Genomic DNA, 19,978 nt, shown 5'->3' with positions numbered 1-19,978 from the left:
GTCCTGTGTCTATTCCAATTTGAGGGTAAAAAGTTACTCTACTACCAAAGACCTTTTATTGCTGTCCTATTCTATACTGATGGTCATTCATACATAATAATTCCTTTTTTTTTTTTTGGTAGAATGGGGGAGGGGGTTTGCCTCTTACACGTCCTTTCATTTGAGTACAATATTTTTTCGGTCGTCCTACATGATAATTTGGTGTTCTTTTTATTGAGAGGTGAGGGTCGGTCGCCCCGCCGCTAAAACCCAAAAGACAATTTATTTAAGTCATTTATCGTCGGGATCAACATATCCTGCTGAATGGTAGGACGTCGCCCAGATACTTGAATTCTTATATCAACATTAGATTCAAACTCCACCGTCAGCCCTTTCGATTAATTCCTACAATATCCTGATCGAACTACAGGTCTTACCGGCGGGTGAGCCGGTCCCAGACTCTGTCTCAAATGAATATATCAGATTCGTGGTCAACTCTCAAATACCTTTCGTTTTATACCCATTTTGTGACGTTGGACATTCATGCGTTTTGAGGGTTTTTGGGGTTGGAGAGGCCCCGTAGACACCTTGGACCAAATACTTATAACAGATGTGTATTCAACTTCCTAACACCTTTCATTTGATACCCATATTGTCCCAATTGGTAAATATGTCCCGTTTGAGGGGTTTTGGGAGGTGGGGGGCGAATCGGATACCAAGAAATAAACTTTTATATCAGCTTTTTAGTATACTTTTACATACCTTCCATTTGGTACCCATATTGCCGAATGCAGGAAAAGCAAAACACTAAGGGTGACATTTTTATGCCAAGTTCGTACTCTACTCTTCAATACCTTTTATTTGATATCCATATTGTCCCAATCGGTAAACATGTCCGTTTGGGTGGGTTTTGGGATGGGGCGTCAGCCCAGGTTATTTGACTCCAAAGTTTTATACCAATTTCGTGTTTTTGGGGTACCATAAGGTGGCATACAAAATTTCGCTTCAATCGGTGCACCCATCTCCGACATCTGGCGATTTTGAAAATTGGGGTAAGGGGGATCAACACAAACAATTTAATAAGATTTCAGGGTGAAGAAATGTCGACAAAAAAGATCTACTCCATTTAAGTTCAAAATATGATTTTTTTTCTAACACACACCATAAACATTAAAAACGATCACTATATTTGTGATATATCGAAATACTTTTTTTTATATATTAAACTTATACCACACAATATAGAATGTACCGAAAATACACATGTTCCCCTTAAAAACATAAATTAAGTTTGAAAGTTCACAGTGAGTTTAACGTGTACATGAAAAAACTAAAACTAGTAGTTTCGAAGTCAGTGGTTTGTTAGCAATCTATAGTCTCGGAAACACTTACCCATTTCTCTATTGTTAGATTTCAATTATAACGCGCTGCGTTCGCCGTTTCGTCCATTGTACTGGACTCGGCTATAAAAAGTATGCCCCTTATCATTGAGCTTAAACTTCAATCGGACAGCCCCTATTGATATGTGAGAAGTTTGCCGCTGTTCTAATTCCTGTTCTGCAATTTCCTTTATTTTCGTCATCTATACACACCAACGCACACAAACGAAAGATTTTTATTTTTTTATTTTTATGATTAGACTAATATTTTAAGCATTTAAACATTAAATTAAAACTATATCATTTAAATATTTTTAAGTTTTTATTCTTTTTTATTAAAACTCACCTGGTTGTTCACCTCTATTTATTTGTTTTTTTTTTCTCTCATTGTAGATCTATCTGTATGAATTTCTTGATCAGCGTAATTTGAATTTCCTTGATTTTTTCACAAGAAATGGTGATGAAAGCGATGATTCTTCTGATGATGATTACAATTAAATCAAGAAACCAACACACACATACACACAAAAAGAAAAAAAAACGAGAAAACAAGGTTTTTATAACACTCATTCAAACACACACACACACATAGATACATTTAATCAAACAAACAATAATTAAAATGTATGTGTATATTTTTAAAAGGCGATCAATAGGATTTCTTTATGCTGCCCATAAAGAATTCCCTAAGAAAGTAATGCAGAAAAGCATATAAACACACACACACACTACAAGCGTTACAAAAAAGCCAACCTTCACTCACACTCATATTATCAAAAACAAACAAAGAAACAAACTAATAAGCAAAAAAAAAGCAAAGTATTCAAAAGTACCAAGTAATATTCATGCAATAAGCAGATGAAAACTTAAAAAGGCAAAAAAATTGAACAAACTAAATATAACCAAAAAATATTTTTAAAAGCTTGGATGTTTAAACCACTAGCAGTAGCTGGTGGAGAAAAGAAAAAACTTAAAACTTCCCCCTCAGCTTAATCAAAGCGAAATAAAGCTTTCCTAACAAAAATACGAATCCTTGGAGAGGATATAGAAATTTAAATGAAAGAAGAAAAACTATAAACAAAAGAAAAAAATTAAATATATATGTGTATAGAATGTAAACACCAAGAACATAAGAAGAGAAAAACCAAAAAAAAAAGAATAACAACAAAGAAAGTAACTTTTTTCGTCCCCCCGAAACCTCCTTTTCGAAAACAAGAAAGAAAAAGAAACTAAATATACTTAACATACACACTCACGCTAAAGAAACAAAAAACCCACTTTATGCAACGAAATTATAAAAGAAATATGTATACATTAATGAAAGTAATATCATATAATATATATAGATATATTTTTTTCTTCTAATTTCTTCCCTATAATCTTCTCCTAATAAGTTTGTCCCTCTTGCATTTGTTTTTGAAACTATAAAAAAGACAGGTATTTTTATGCTGCTTTAAGCTTATTCAATTGATATGATCTTTTTGAAATTTTCTAAAGTTACCAATGATGATGTCCGTTTTGTTGCATACTTAAAAATTCCCCTTTCGTTTGTTTAATAGCTCATTTTTTAAATAAATACTTCATTTGAATAATACATATAAGTTATAATAATCTCAATCATTGTATAATTCTTGTAATTCTGTAAAATTTATAGTTTTGTTTTTTTTTCTTTTTTTGTAAAGAAAAATTTCATATTTTTCCAAAATGTTTTTTTTTCGTTTTGTATTTTTAAGCCGTATTTACGGGAAATGTTTTCTGTTATTTATTCTTTAATATTTTGTTTACCGTCATTTAAAAATTAAAATCATATGTGTATATGTGTCTATTAGAATTTAAGAGCAAGAAAAAATTGAAATATTATTCAGCTGACCAAAAACCAAATCAGATAACCCTATATCCAATAAAGTTTATTGAAAGCCGAAACTATAGATAGCTAGAATTCTATTCAGTTGGTTAAAATCAAATGTAGCTGGAAACAAGTCAAATTCAGCGGAATAAATACATATTCAGTTCACTTATATCAAATTCAGATGGATTAATATATATTCAGCTCACTAAATTTAGTTGCCTTATAACTCAATTCGGTTGGCATATAATTGAAATTCGATTCAGTTGGGTTATAATTCGATTCAGGTGCCTTATAATTTAATTTAGTTGGCTAATAACTTAATTCGGCTGAACAAAAACAAATTCAGCTGGTTTTGAATCCAATTATGTTCAATAAAAGTCCAACTGAGATAGCTAGAATGCTATTCAGCTGCTACAAATTTAATTCAACTGAATGGATTAAAACTTACTACGTATAAATCATATTTAGCTGATTTATAATTCAATGTAAAATAGCTAAAACTTAATTCAGCTGGTTTAACATGCCATTCAGCCAGATAAAAATGCATTCAACTGTTAAATTCAATTCAGCTGACTAATATTTCAATTCAGCTGATTAATAATTCAATTCAGCTGGCTCAAAACTCAATTCAATTTGCTAATAACTCAAATCGGCTAGCTACAATAACAATAATACAGCTGCATAGAAACGCATTCAACTGGCTCATTACTTAAATAAGCTTATAGAAACCCAATTCAGCAGGGTCAAATCAAATAAAGCTGGCTAAAAACCTATTTAAGCTCATCAATAATAAAATTTAGCGGTATATAGACATATTCAGCTGGCTCATAACACAATTCAATTTGCCTAACTCAAATCGGTTAGCTAAAAGCCAATTTAGCCTATTAAAGTCCTATTGAGATTAAAAAAAATCAATTCAGCTGGTTAAGTTCAAATTAAGATGGCTTAAATCTTATTCAGGTCAGGATTGCCAAAATTAAAAATTCAGCTGGCTGAATTCAAAATTTAATTCAGGGTTTCCAAAAATCAAATTCAGCAGGCTGAAATTAAATTAAACAAGTTTTTTCTAATCCCCATATATATATATATATATATATATATATATAAAGATATTTTCTACTTAAATTACCATAGAGCCTTATTTTTGTTGCAAAGTTTTGCGTGAGATTAAACTTCCCTTCAGAATCCATAGATTGAACACACAAACACACATTTTAATGCTTTAAATCAAATTATTATTTTTTTTAGTCCTTTAAATCAAATTATTACACCGATATTCACAAAACATAATGTAGATTTGAAATTGGTTTGTTTGACAGATTTTCTTTATAGAATTGTCAAATAAACCTGTAATAAGGCTTCATTAAGTTTGGCGGATACGGTCGTAACAATCGAACATTTATAGAAAAAAATTTTTCGAGGTGCTTACAACTTCTATATACCCAATGCACTGAATAAATTCGATATGAGTGATTGATTTTTTATTATCCGTAACTTTGATATGACCGATAACTATGATATTCCAGGAATTCAGCAGGCAATTATATAAATTTTTTTCTAATGGACACATATATATAACTAGATATTTTTTACTTTAATTACCATAGAGCCTCATTTTTGTTGTAAAGTTTTGCGTGTGGTTAAATTTGGTTCAGAATCCATAGACTAAAATGTTAGATTTGGTTTAGAATCCATAGACTAAAATGTTAAATCAATTTTCTACAATCGAATATTTATGGAAACAATTTTTTTAAGGTACTTCATAAATGGGATATACCCAATGCGCTGAATATACTCGATATGAACGATTAATATGAAGGTATAATTTCGATATGACCGATAACTATGATATTCTCAAAATATGAAATATTCTCCATAAATTCGATATACCTCTATATGCCCGATAGCAAGTCATAAATGGAAATATATATATATATTTACTTTGACTGATTTGACTTAATTTGAGCTAAACTTCAAAGGGCTCTTGTCTATCGCGGTACGACCAAAGCTGCAATTGGCTGTTTCTTAGATTTCTCCAATTTGCTACAATCGAATATTTATAGAAACAAATTTTTTAGGGTACTTCATAAATGGGATATACCCAATGCGCTGAATATACTCGATGTGAACGATTAATATTAACGCATGATTTCGATATGACCGACAACTATGATATTCTCAAAATAAGAAATATTCTCCATAAATTCGATATACCTCAATATGCCCGATAGTAAGTCATGAATGGAAATATATATATCGGGCATATTGAGGTATATCGAATTTATGGAGAATATTTCTTATTTTGAGAATATCATAGTTGTCGGTCATATCGAAATCATGCGTTCATCCGGTGTTTTTTTAGAGGTTTTGCCATTCGAAAATAAATCCCATATTTGCAGGATTTATTTTCAAATCCCAAATAAACCCGATTTCATGGCTGTATAATAGATAAAAATACCAAAATATGCAACTGTTTTCAAGAATTGTATATGGATGTGTGTGATATGAACATTCAAGTATACGCACGTACGCTTGTGTATCCAGATCATAAAAAATGCAATGCAAACGTGCTATAAGTGTATGTCCATAAAGGAATGAGGAAGATTAATATCTGTACCCTCCTTTCAACCTAACCTAACCATGAATACCTAATATCTTGAACTGTAAGTCTAGCTTTTTTGAGGTATCGGATAAACTTAAAAAAATTCTTTGCTATGGAAAACTCCGACATTTTATGTTTTCGGTACAAAAAATAAAAGAACTCTTAAATATTAAAGAATTAAAGAAAAGTTGTCGAAATTAATTTCCGATTTTTTAAATTCGATTAACAAGCAATCAATATCGGATATCGAACATAAAACCTAAACACGTTAAAAATTTAAAACCGTCATCATAATAAAAGCCAGGAAGTACAATTTTGAATTGATAATCGATTGACATTTTATATTTGTCGATGTAAAATTGTTTAAAATTTTTTTGGCCACCATTATCGATAAATTATTGTTGCCACAGGAAATTCTTAAAAAAATCTGAACTGAAAATCGGCATTTGAAATCAACATTAGAAATTAATATTTTTTTTGTGTTATCGATTGACTTTGTTTGTTTTATTCGATTATCGGAAAACCAAATGTTTGCCATAAAAGAATTACATTTCAATTAAACAAAAGATTAAATTTAGTTGAAAGTAAAAATCGATTTAAACAAATTTATTTTCATGCCCGTTTTCAATCAAAAATTCTAAAAATAATAATTATACATTGAAATAAAAAACGCGGATAAAATTTCACGAAAATAAATTATTAAATGTCTATAATGAAATCACATTTTGAAAGCTTGTCGTTCTATATTTTGGCAAAAGTAATCTTCGATCTATCGATTAATAATTATTGATTGTTTTATCGCTCGATTACTGTCTTTAAACCAAAATTTTGCAACAAAAAATTCCAAGAAAAATAAGAAATTTATAAATAATAATAGTAACAAACCTACAACACTTTATATTTTTTGTGCGTATATCATAATCAAAAACAGAATTTTTCATGAATGACAGTATCACCTACGATTCAAAATTAGCTTTGCTTCTAAAAATTAAAAAAATAGAACAAAAAATCCATAAATTAATATTAAATTTTGTAAATTTTTTTTCAAGTTTTGATTTTTGGAATCTCAGAAAACTTCACTATTCAAAATTAAATAATAATTTAATTAATTTCAAAGTCTTAGGTGGTTTGTTTTACCTACTTGTAATTAATTAGCTAGAAAATTTTGTACTTGTCAATTTCGTTGTTTAACTCCTCATAGCAAGCAACTTAAATTAAGGCTCCTTGGTTAAGTCTTTCCAAATCAATATAATTTTTTCGTCGTTTTTAGCTTATTTACATATCTAAAACTTATTGCATTATTCTCTGTGGTTTTTTTTTAATGTTAACTTGTTTAAAACTTTAAAATATTCCATTGTAATTTCCTTGAGTTATTGTTTCTTTTTCTATTTTAATTTGTTTCCTCCCATATCATTATACATACATATATACTTAAAACATAGCATAGAGACTGTTTTATAAAAATTTATTCTAAAACAATTCTAAAACAAAAGAAAATAAGAAATAAATTTGTAATAATACTTGTTTGTTTATACTTCTTATTTTCTATCCTTTAAGTAAAGACAAAAGTGTTAATTGTTAAAACTTTACCATTTTTGAGAAGAACAAGGAGATAAAATCAAGTAGTTATATCCTGCCCCTTTCCTTTACTTTTGTTTACAGTGTAAAAACAGCCTTGAAACTGTGAAATCACACAATTGCCTATTTAAAACACAAAAGCAAATTAAATACCTACATAGCTTAATTTTCAATTAATAGACATTTTTTATAATTTTTTTTTTATTTTTATATTTTTTCTTATAAAAATAGATGAAACCATATTGTAAACGAATCATGCCAAATATTTAATATGTTTTTGAATCTCTTTCTGTATTTGAATTTATTGCTAGATTGTGAACATAGATATGATTTTCGATTTTTTAAAACAATTTCTTTATTTTTCTTTTTAAACTGAGATACCAAACAAGTAATAAAACTTAAATAGCAATAACTTAAGTCTAAAATATGTCAATTTGTTTTTTAAGAAATTTATTAAAAAAAACTAATCGAAATTAAAACACAAGAATAGGGGTTATCAAATGTCAAAAATAAGTAAAATTTCAACGTTATTTCAGTACTGACATTGACAAGTCTTGGGTCGAATAGAAGAAATCCCTAAATAAAAATTATATTCATAATAATAATAATCTTTAGTTCTCGGTTGACTTGGAACAATAACAGTAGGCTAGCACGGTCGATTGGCTAGCTACCTGCCTGTCATTCGGAACGCCTGATTTTATGGATCTTCAGTATCTCTAAGACTTTGTTTGAAGTTAGCCAAAATTGTGTTTTCTCCAAAATGGCTTCAAGTCACATTGCTTCGCTGAAACGTTATTTTTTATGTCTGGACCTATGATAAATGTAGATCGGTTGAAATTGTAAATAGGCCAGCTCGGTCCCATATAACAGATATCCCAATTTTACTTTTTGTGGCTCTCGAGGGCGAAATTCTTATCCGATTTGGCTACGTCACCCTCATATCGATCTCTCGATCTTACTTCTTGACCCTGCTGAGGGCGCACTTTTGGCTGAATTTTTGTACGATAATTATGGGATATCAGTGATGTGGTGTCGTTAAGCGGCACGCCATTTGGACTCGGCATAAAAAAGAAAATCGGTACTGGTAAATAATTTAACTTCTTGACGTCATTGAAAGCTCATTCGTCACTCAATATAATAGAATTCTTCATATGGCCTATTATCACATTAATAAAGTTTCAAAATTTCCCAAGTTTTATCTTGAAATTTTTTAGATAAAACAAGACCCAAGATCCATCTTAACCAAAATGGCCAATATGGTACCATTCTAGACCCAATAAGGGCCTACTGTAGGCCCATATGACCCATTGTTCACCCAATGAGGGCCCGATAATGATCCACTATGGCTGGAAAATACCCAAATGGCCAAAACCTATTATAGACCCAAAGAGGAATTAATATGGGGCTAACAAGATATAATATCGCCCAACCAGACCCAATATTGGTCCAATAAGACCCACTTAGGACCCAAAATGGCAACAGTATAGACCCATAATTGACCCAATATTGTACCATTCTAGACACAATAAGGGCCTAATGTAGGCCCTATGACTCAAATAAGAACCCATTATAAGGACCCAACATAGACCCATTGAGGACCCGATATGGCCCAAAAAAGACCCAATGTGAGGCCAATCAGACCCAATATAGGCCAAAGACCACCCATTCTAGACCCAAAAATTACTCAAAATGGCCCCAAATATAGACCCATATGGTACCATACCGGACCCAAAAAGTGCCGAATGTAGGCCCATATGACCCAAAAATGGACCCATTACAGACCCAATTCCGGCCCAATATAGCCCAAAAAGAACCATATGACCCAATGTATAACCAACCAGACTCAATATAGGCCAAACGCGACCCATTCCAAACCCAAAAATTACTCAAAATGACGCCAATATAGTCGCAATATGGAACTATTCTGGACCCAAAAAGTTCTCAATGTAGGCAAATATGACTTAAATGCAAAAATGCAAATTTTGCCCATGAACATTCCACTAAGGAACAGCAGCAAACTTCTCACGTATCAATGAGTGCAGTCCGATTCAAGTATAAGCTCAATGATAAGGGGCCTCCGAGTCCGAACGGGGTGTCGCAATGCGACACCTCTTTGGAGAGAAATTTTACATGGTATAGTACTTCACAAATGTTGCCAGCATTAGGAGGAGAAAATCACTTCTGAACATTTTTTCTGATGGTCTCGCCAGGATTCGAACTATCCTCTGCACTACGGTGGCCTCCATATGTCTTAAATAAGGACCCATTATAGAATAATTTAGGCCCAACGTAGACAAAAAATGGCCCACAATAACTTATTCCATGATGGATCCAATGTAAGCTCATATGACTCAAAATGAGACCCAATATGGGCCCAATATAGACTCAACAATGACTCAATGAGGACTCGAAATCAATCCAATATGGTAAAAAAAAACAAATGGCTTAATAGTAATAGTAGCCAATGTACCAACATGGATCCAACCAGTTTCCCATATAACCCCAATTGGCCCAAAAAGACCTATTATGTCCTACTAAAAACCCAATATGGCCCAATACAGACTTAATGTGACCCAAAAATACAAAAATTGCCTAATAAAGACCCGATATGGGCCAAAAAAGACGTCTAACGGATCCAATATAAAACCATTATAGACCCAATATGGGTCCGACTCAATATGGTACCATTGTAAAACCAATAAGGGCCCAATGTAGATCTACGGTAAGCCCAAATGTCCTAAATAAAGGGAGAATAAAGACTGATTATGAGTGCAATGTTTATCTAAAATACTTGTTCACAAAGTCCAATTGGGGTATTGTTTTTTTTTTTTTGGTACCGTTCGTTCTTCAGTTATAAAAAACTTCTCTACGACAAGTGACACGTGGCTCGAAATATATACATACATAAGTTGACATTTTGAAGCCTCGCCTTACACCTTGAAAATATCGTCTGTTTGTTTGAGACTGGACATTTCTCTACTTGTTATAGAAAATTTCTTTGTCTTAATAGCTTTTTTAACAGAGTTTCTATTTGATCTTAAAAAAACACAGTATTGCAATCATTTCGCAAAGAATTTACTCCAACAAAAAGCGGACATGAGTCTAAACGTTCAAATGAGTGCAGTCTTAGTTTAGAACCTCCAACTTGAAAAAAATTTGGGCAGCTTTTGAATTTACTTAACGTTGAAATTATGTAAGAAAAAATTTTAATATTTATTATTAAAATTATTATTATTAATATTTATATATAAAATTATTTTTTTATAAAAGTAAATTTTTTTATAAAAAATCGTTTTTAATTTAGTCAAAAGATACCAGCGTTTTGTTATTTTGCCATTTCTATGTTTTAGTATTCAACTTCGAGTTACTGCGATTTAAATTTCCGTCCTTCTGATAAAATATTTCCTTCAACTTTAATAATTGACATATTTTAGAATTTAGTTAATGTTATGTGGTACTACAACTGCTTGAAATTTCAACATTTCAAGTATTGTAATAACCGTTAACCGTTAAACAAAAGAGGAAGCAAATAAATTCAAAAGAAAAACAAAAAGAAAAAAAACTATCAATCCTTACACCTTACAACAAAACTAAAATGCTAACATTTCAAAATACCTCCAAACGAAACAAAACAAAAATAAGTTAATACAAAAAAAAAAAAAAAACAAAAATAACATAAATGTTTACTATTACAAAAAAAAAAAACCAATTGTTACAATTACTTTATAAACTAAAATAATAAACAAATACACATACAAAATAACAACAAATATTATTATTAATGTATTAGTTTTATCATCATAATTATATTATTTTTTTTAAGTAATTACAAAATTATATATATTATATACATCAAAGAAAGAAAACAAAAATAATAAGAAACAAAAAAAAAACAAATTTAGTACCAATACTTACAACAAGTTTTTAATCTACTTTTAAAACAAAACCAAGAAAGTAAGAACTTCATACAATATAAATATATACAAAACTAATATAGGCTTAGCTTATATTAATAATGACACTACACTATAAACGTGATGGGGAATATACTAAACAACATTTAAAATCATAATGAAACTTCAATGACAAGAGAAAGTCCTTCAAACTAACTTATGAATATATAGTACATGTATCCCATAACATGCACATCCCCACCCCCCATCCATTGTCCCCTGACCAATTAAACAATCGGTATAAAGTTTTAATTTAATTATAGTAGTTTATCAAATGTATACAAAAACAAAACATACAAATATATTGAAGTATAAGCTTTCTATTAGGTTTTTTTGTACAATTATATCTTAGTAGTCTGTCATTACCCATGGAAAATAGTTGCTGAACTTCTTGGAAAACTTTTTTTTTATTTTAATTTGTTTTTTAACGCTTTTTATGTAATCAGTGTGTTATTATTGGTTTTCATTACTAGCTCTCCCTGAGACCCCATGACAGAAATTGTCTACAAATAATTGTTTGCTTCCAAGAGTCTCTAGATTGGGTGTTTGCCAAATTTAATGTTTGCATTGGATTATCGCTGCGTAATTTTGTTTAGTAAAGTGTTCACCAGTTGAGTTAGTTCACTAGATAGTTTACTAGTTCAGTTAGTTCACTAGTTTGTTTTGTTAGTTTACTTGTTCAGTTAGCTTACTAGCTTAGTTTACTTGTTCAGTTAGCTAACTCGTCACTAATTCAGTTATTTCAATAGTTCGTTTGTTTAGTGAATACACAATGCTGAGTTAGACCTAAAGTGATCTTTTGAGGCGACTGTCCCAGTTGATGACGAAAAATTCCGACTGAAGGAAATTAATTCAGTTTGTTCATTTCAGTGAGGTTTTTAAATAAACTAACGAACGGACGTGAACTACCCAAAACTTCATACGTTACAATGGTTTTCAAAAACTCCTTACGCAAAGTTTTGATAGGACTTTTTCAGGCTGGTTTTTCTCATTCCGATCTCAAACATTTTGAGAAATATACTTGATGTTGGCCATATAACAGACTTAAAACAAAAAAAAAAACTGCATGAAAAATTCAATATTCAATTCAATAGAATGATCTCAAAGTGACCCAAATACTGTATCCAGTCCATAAGCTCTAGCTAGCTTAAGCTTCCTCGAACAAGGTATTTCGGAACCTTTTATTAGTTGTTCAAAAAGGCAAGAGGGCTGTGCTACTGAAGAGAATGCAGTCAGGGGAAAGGGTGTCAATTAACTGTTCTACGTCTATTCTCAACCAGGGCATTGCTACAACAAGTAATGCTTCCTTAGACCCAGATCGGAATGGTGCTATCCTCTTATAATGCTCCTATTATGCCAATGCTCCAATTAGCACAGAGGGGAGGTCCAGGTTCATCATTGATTCGTTCGTTGTTATTGTTATACCAATTAGCACCCTCATTGGTTGTCTGAGGTCATGCTTTCTAAGACCTTGGATAAGGAACTTTTCCCTACATCATTAGAGAACGCGTCATCGTAGAAATCATCATACTACTTCCCCGGAACTCTATAGTATATTTTCTCTTTCTTAGTCAGCTCTTCGGCATTCTAATTTCTCAGGCATGGGAGGCTACTTAGCCAGCCAGCCCTTGCCAAGCTTCGATCATATATCACATGAAAGATGTGACTGTACGACAGGGTAGCCACACCTGCCGTTTGTCGAGATTGCCGCAAAGCCTGCAAATGCCTAAAAACTGCGCCTCAAAAACGAAAAAATAAACCATGGAGGGAACGTTTTTGTTTATATAAGGTTGAAGAAGGGGGGTAAAGCCCGTCCCATATCCTAACATACACCTTAGCCAGCAACCGGTTTGTGGGATTAAAAATTGCAAATTTTGCCCATGAAAATTCCACTAAGGAACAGGGGTAAACTTCTCACATAACAATAAGTGCAGTCCGATTGAAATTTAAGCTCAATAAGGCGCAGTTTTTCCGCATTTGCAGGCATTGCGACAAACGGTAGGTGTGAATCACGACTCACAACTTAGGGTTGGTATTCCATTCTGCTTTCGGAATAGTGGCTAAAATTTTTAATTGTTTCGCGAGCGAAATTTGAAAGCAATCAAATGTTTTTGTTTCCACACTAAAACTGTTTTTTTTTTCGTCTGCACTTGTTGTTTTCTGTATTTAACTTTTTTTCGGAAATAAAACTAACATTTAAACTAATAAAAGAAAAAAATATTTTTTGCTATGCTATTCTTTGGATAAAAAGCATTAAACAATGGGCTACAACAACAACAGACTCAGGGCTAGTAGAACCAATCTATGTATATCCCGTAATAATGCCGTAGTTCTTTCCAACTGTGCTTCAGTAGGCGCCTCATCCCGCTCCGGTCATCATAAGTATATCATATTGACTTCCTTCTAACTGTACGTTAGCAGACTCATCCAATTCCGGTCTGGGACGGTTATAACGGATTTTTTACGCGTTTTGTCTGCTTTATTTTACCGTTTCACATTCCCGTTACTCGCCCATGTTCTTACTACGGTTTTTGTTGCCAGAGAAGACTTTGTGAGATTATCGCAGGCAAGCCTCTGTCAGACTGGTTTGTTCTCCTCAAGCATTATAAGCACTAGGAAGACCACCAGACGCAGTAGATTCGGTTCTTACTTAATTCGTGGAATTGTTGTCTTTCCGGGGACCTTTGCATCATATCGTCCCCTTACCGCCAAAAAGATGTAAGTGCCAAATTTTGGGATTTTCGGTGAGCAAGCTCGTTCCGGTCCCAAGGACCGATCGCCGCAGGAACAGGGTGGCCATTGGTTTTTTAAAAACCCAATAACTCGCCTTGTCATATAAAGCATCATAGAGCCATCACTGAGACTCTCCGTTCGATACCGCTGATTGTGCGCGACTGTTGTTTAATTTGGTTGCCGCTGTTTTTTTGCGCGTTTCAATAAATTATTTGTAGTCTTGGGCCGAAAACCGTTTAATTTTAAAATGCTTCTTATCTTATCTTTGTTAACGGTGTGATATTTATTGTCGCTTATTGTCAGCCCCTTTGTTTAAAATTCTTTGCCGTGTAAATAATCGTCCTTCTGGAATGCTTAGAGTGGAAGTTAATCAGTCGCTCCGAAGCCGTATCCTTTTCGTACCAATCCACTTTTATCTTTGTGCCATGCCGTAAGCCAATTGCGTCCAAGTATGCGAATTTATTATCCTTTTCCAATTCCTTTGTAAACTTGATTTGACTGTTATTCGAGTTCAATATAGCCAGTGTATTTTCTATCTCGGTTTTTTTGATGATTGCAAATATGTTTAGTGATCATCTTACTTATAGCTACATCCAATAGTTCGTCCATTATTATATCTGCTACGAGCGGAGAAGCCGTTGACCCCATAGGCATGCCTTTACGTTGTCGATATATCTTATCCTCATATTAAAAATACCGCGTGTCCTTGGTGCAAAAAGTGAGGATTTTTGTAAAAAGGTCTTTTGGTATATTTGTATGTTCCTCCAATAATTCCTATTAACTCTCTATCATCATCAGGATCCAACGTCGAATTAGTTTATAACTTCGTCCTCCTCTACGGCTACGTTATTTATTTTGGATGTAAAATCAATTGCATCTTTGACATTGTATTCAGTATTTGTGGTTATATTTTTCAGAATATCCACGATATATCGCGACAGACAATATCCACGGGAATTTATCGAAGAGCAGATAGGTCTTAAGGGCACCCCTTACTTATGGATCATAGGAAGTCCATAAATGCGTGACGCTAATGCCGTATTGTTAACTAATTTCTTCTTCTCCATTAACAAGTGAATTATTCCTCGCATGAACACCAGATGTAGGGTGTCTTTTCAATCTGTTGTATGTGCAGATGTCCATCAAAATATTGTTCATCTTACTTTTGTAGTCGTCTTTTGTCAATGCAATCGTAAAATCGCCCTTATCCGCATTTAAAATGAATATATTGTCGTTTTCCTTCAAAAATTTTCTTGTTTGGGCCACCGTCTCTCTGATGTACTTGTCCCTGTAGTTAAGCTATGTTTTTCTCAAACGTTCATCTATCAGCGTTGTAAATTGTGCTCACACTGTCTCTTGTTGTTCTATACCCTCTATTGTTTATTTTTAATCTTTTATTTTTTTATAATATTACTATTTTTTTTATTTGTTTTTTTTTATTATTTTTTATTTAATTTTTTTTTGGTTAATTTTTTTATTTTAATAACTAATACACTAAACGAATCCACGGGTGATTGCTCGAAACTATAAAATCAACTGATTCAAATAATATTTCGGCTCAAGTCCTCACACATTAACAAATCATCTGTTTTCAAACGAATTAATTCAATAACAATAAATAAACAATTACATTTTCATCTTATGGTCTTATTTTCTGGAAAGTTTAAGCGGAAATATATTTTTACTTTTTATCTAATCTTCTTATACAATTGTTTAATATTCCATTTAATTAAATAACACAACTGATTTAGTAGTCATCAACTTTCATTGCAAAAAAAAAAAAAAAAAAAAAAAAACATAATCAAAATATACGTCAAAATGTTTCAACAAACCAAACGAAATTTAGCAACTGAATGAAAGCAAGATCATTAAAAAAAATGTCTAAAAAAGCAACTTACAAAAAAAAGTAGTATGTAATATATTATTAATGGTATGACAAACAATAGCAACAACAACAAACTAACCACCCATAAAAGTAAACAATTTAGTAGGGAAAAACATTATAAGGTATATTATATTGAATTAAATAAACCAACAACATCAACAGACAAATATGAAAAACCAAAACTACTTATTGATGAGGATACTTTTAAATCTTAATTTAATAAATCACCTAAGAAGACTTTAATGAAAAAATAACTACAACAACAAGAACATCATAAGCAGCAGCAACAGCAACCGCAAACACAACAAATAAAACTTAATTATTAATTAACTAACAATAATGTCTTATAACAATAATCATAAAACTATCAAATCAATCCTATGTAATAAGTTTTTTAGAAAACTTCAGCTTTATGAGCCGAGAATGTTTTTTATTTTCTAAAAAAAACAACAACAAAACTGTACTTGGCTCAAATTATAACCCTATATCAAAAGCCTATATTCGGATTATTTTATATATGAAACAAAAATTTACCTTAATTTTAATATTTTCTTTTTCAATTTATAGTTATAAATTTGTTTCAAACAAGAAACAAAACTAAATTTTTTTATGTGTAAAATTTCACATTTTGGTAAAGGGTGATCTTTCAATACAAGTCATCTTATCAATCAACGCAAAATAACAGTCGTAAATGTCTCTAGTCATGTTTTCTAGAGGACTACTGCTCGAAGGCCTCCGAGGAACGAATGCATAATAGATTGTCACATCATTTTGCGGTAGCCAGCCACTGAGGTGGCTGGGACTTAATCCTAATCTTTCGTGGATGCACTATTGTTGACGATATCTGTTCAATAGGTTCTGTGCCATATCTGCTCATTCCAATTCTGGACACAAAGAACAACATGAAATTGTCCCAATTTTGTAATTCGGCTCAAATGCAGATTTACCATACGATTAATTTCTTCATCTTTTCATCTTTTTAAATTCTTCAACTTTTACATAAGATACGTTCTTTTATATATATATATGTATATATATATATATATATATATATATATATATATATATATATATATATATATATATATATATATATATATATATATATATATATATATATATATATATATATATATATATATATATATATATATATATATATATATATATATATATATATATATATATATATATAAAAGAACGTATCTTATGTAAAAGTTGAAGAATTTAAAAAGATGAAAAGATGAAGAAATTAATCGTATGGTAAATCTGCATTTGAGCCGAATGACAAAATTGGGACAATATATATATATATATATATATATATATATATATATATATATGACAGTCTTATTTGGTCGTCCAGGACTGCAAAAACACAGTTGTCCAAAGCCCGATGCCACTCCACAGTTGAGAATCGGTCCTAAAACAACAGCCGCTAACACCCAGTGTAACGTCTTCGGACTATGCCCTCAACTCTTTTTCTATCGGGTTGTGATAGGAATAGAGCGCATTCAAATACTTTTTGTCCACTTCCTCGACTTTCCTTCTCCAGCTTAGTTTCTGGTCAAGAACCACACTCAAGTACTTCGCCTCCAAAGAGAGCAGCAGTCTCCCTTCTATGTCCAAGATGTCCGCCAAAGTTAAGTCACCCACACCCAAATTCGGTACGATACGGTTCCTGATAAATGTGCCAATTAGTCTCTCCAGAGTCTTCAAAATGAAATATGAGAGATTGATTGGCCAGTAGTCTCTAGACGGAGGGTCGTTCGGCTGCCCTCGATTCCTTCGTCAGGGATTGTTTTAAAGCCGTCATCAGCACTGGTAAAATTTCTAAGTAACCTTTTTTATACCTATCACCATAGGATGGGGGAAATACTAATCTAGTCATTCCGTTTGTAACATCTTGGAATATTTATCTGAGACAATATAAAGTATATATATTCTTGATCGTCTAAACATTGTAAGCCGATTTAATAATGACCGTTCGTCCATCTGCCTGTCGAAAGTACGATAGCGTTCCAACGAATAAAGATATACGCTTAGAATTTTGCACTGAAAGTTCTTATTCATGAATGTCGTTGTGGCCGATTTCCGATCTTTATTTTAACCCGATTTGGCTGAAGTTTGGTAGAAGAACTGACTTTCAACATCAACATCCCCCGATTTGACTTATTGAGCCCCTAGAAGCTCAAGAAAAAAATTGAAAAAATTTTCAACCGATTTGGCTGAAATTTGGCACAAGGAATTCTGTTCTGAATTTCAACGTCCATGTTAAGTATGATCCGAACCAGTCTACAAACTGATAAAGCACCCCATATAAGCCGATCCCTGGTTTTGACTTCTTGAGCCACTAGAGGCCTCAATTTTCAGCCGATTTGGCTGAAATGTACAAGGCGCTGAATGTCAACATCCATGTTAAGTATGTTCCGAATCGGTCTATATATATGATATAGCCCCCATATAAGCCGATCCCCAAATTTGACTTTCAACCGGTTTGGCTGAAAATTGACAGAAGGAATTCTGTTCTGAATTACAACATCCGTGTCGATCCTGAAGATTTGATTTCTTAAGCCTGAAATTTGACAGAAAGAATTCTGTTCTGATTTTCAACATCCGTGTTACGATCCGAACCGCTCTATGAACTGATATAGCTCTCATTTAAGCCGATCTCCAGATTTGACTTCTTGAGCCCCTAGAGGCCTCATTTTCACACGATTTGGCTGAAATTTGGCAGAAGGACTTCTGTTGTGATCCCTATTACAGAATAATTCAATTAAAAAATGAGTTAATAGGGTACATTTTTAACAGAATCCATGGTGGTGTAGGTATCCAAGATTCGATCCGTATTCGATCGTACTTAGTACGCTTTTACTTGTTGTTCTCTTCATATCATCAGCATAGCATTAGCATGTCATGGCAAGGCATCGCCTCCTCCAGACCTACTTAAGTTAATCGGGTTGCTGCCTTTCTGCCCTTCTTTTGGCTAGACGTTTTACTCTGCACCTGTACAATTGGATACAAAGAGTTTTCTGATTAATCTATTACCAGATTACCATTTCGTATCTACAGAAGAGTGCAGGTATGTACCAACGGCACCAGTCTGATGTGTTATTCCTTGGTAACATTGCGGTTTCATTAGATGTGAGTCTTGATTTGCTCACGACCACTTCTTTAAATTTTTATATTCTTCCAATGTAAAAGCCGTTTCTCCTTTTCTTTCGTTATCAGTGGCGGAAGCCATTGGTGTCTGTAGCCTCTGCAAATTACCGACTTCTTTATTTCGCATTGTATCGGAGTCTAAAAACATAAAAGAGCTGAAGGCCAAAAGAAAGTGAGCGCGTTGAACTTTGAAAAATGGAACTGCTAACAAATCCAACAAAGGCAACACGCAAAAGTTAAAGACAATTCAACATGATCACCGGGCAATGCTAATTGGAGATTCATCTTCTATCCAGTGTGTCTTCAAGCATTTGAGAACTTTTGGTTAGTCATTTAAAGCTACAGATAGTTCTTTAAAATTTTCAGCGCGCAGAGGGCGATCCTGCACATGGTGCTGGCAACTGATTAACTTGGGTGTAGGGTGTCTTTTCTCTTCGAACATTTGCTGCAGTCGAACTAAGACGCCTGGTATTCTCGCTTGTTGCATTCGCAACAATCATCGCAATTGATCTCCACAGGTTGAACACATTCTGGAGTACTTCTACGACTGTTTGAGCTTTCCCATCTTTTAATTTGAGATCAGTCAACTTAATGTCTTTGGATTCATTCTTGAGGACCACAGCCGGATATTCAACGCTCTCAAGGTGTTCGCGGTCAAAGTGCAGCTACACTTATCCAGTTAAAGCGTGCTTACCAAGTACTCCTTCACATGACATGTGCCCTCAGCGAAAATCGGGTGTCAAACCAATGCTGCTCCGTGGGACGACAGTTTTGAGCTTGAAACAAGGCGTTTTGCATGCATGTTAGGTTATGCTTCCTTTTTATACCCACCACCGAAGGATGGAGGTATTATATTCA

The 19,978-nt window shown here is 32.7% G+C and overlaps 1 protein-coding gene across 3 annotated transcripts in view; it reads left to right on the top strand.

Annotated features, from left to right (window-relative positions):
* LOC106090505 (probable E3 ubiquitin-protein ligase makorin-1) overlaps window positions 1-2,523 on the top strand; it is a 40,881-nt gene extending 38,358 nt beyond the window's left edge. For all 3 annotated transcript variants that reach the window (XM_013256718.2, XM_013256719.2, XM_013256720.2), the window contains exon 5: window positions 1,752-2,523. In XM_013256718.2, coding sequence (XP_013112172.1) covers window positions 1,752-1,856 — 105 coding nt within the window. In that variant the 3' untranslated portion in view covers window positions 1,857-2,523. The remainder of the gene's footprint in view (window positions 1-1,751) is intronic.
* Window positions 2,524-19,978: the final 17,455 nt, after the last annotated feature.

This window comes from Stomoxys calcitrans, chromosome 1 (assembly GCF_963082655.1).
Source record: "Stomoxys calcitrans chromosome 1, idStoCalc2.1, whole genome shotgun sequence".
Lineage (NCBI taxonomy): Eukaryota > Metazoa > Arthropoda > Insecta > Diptera > Muscidae > Stomoxys > Stomoxys calcitrans.
The sequence above is the reverse complement of the archived record's forward strand: the minus strand, read 5'-3'. Positions and strand labels throughout refer to the sequence as shown.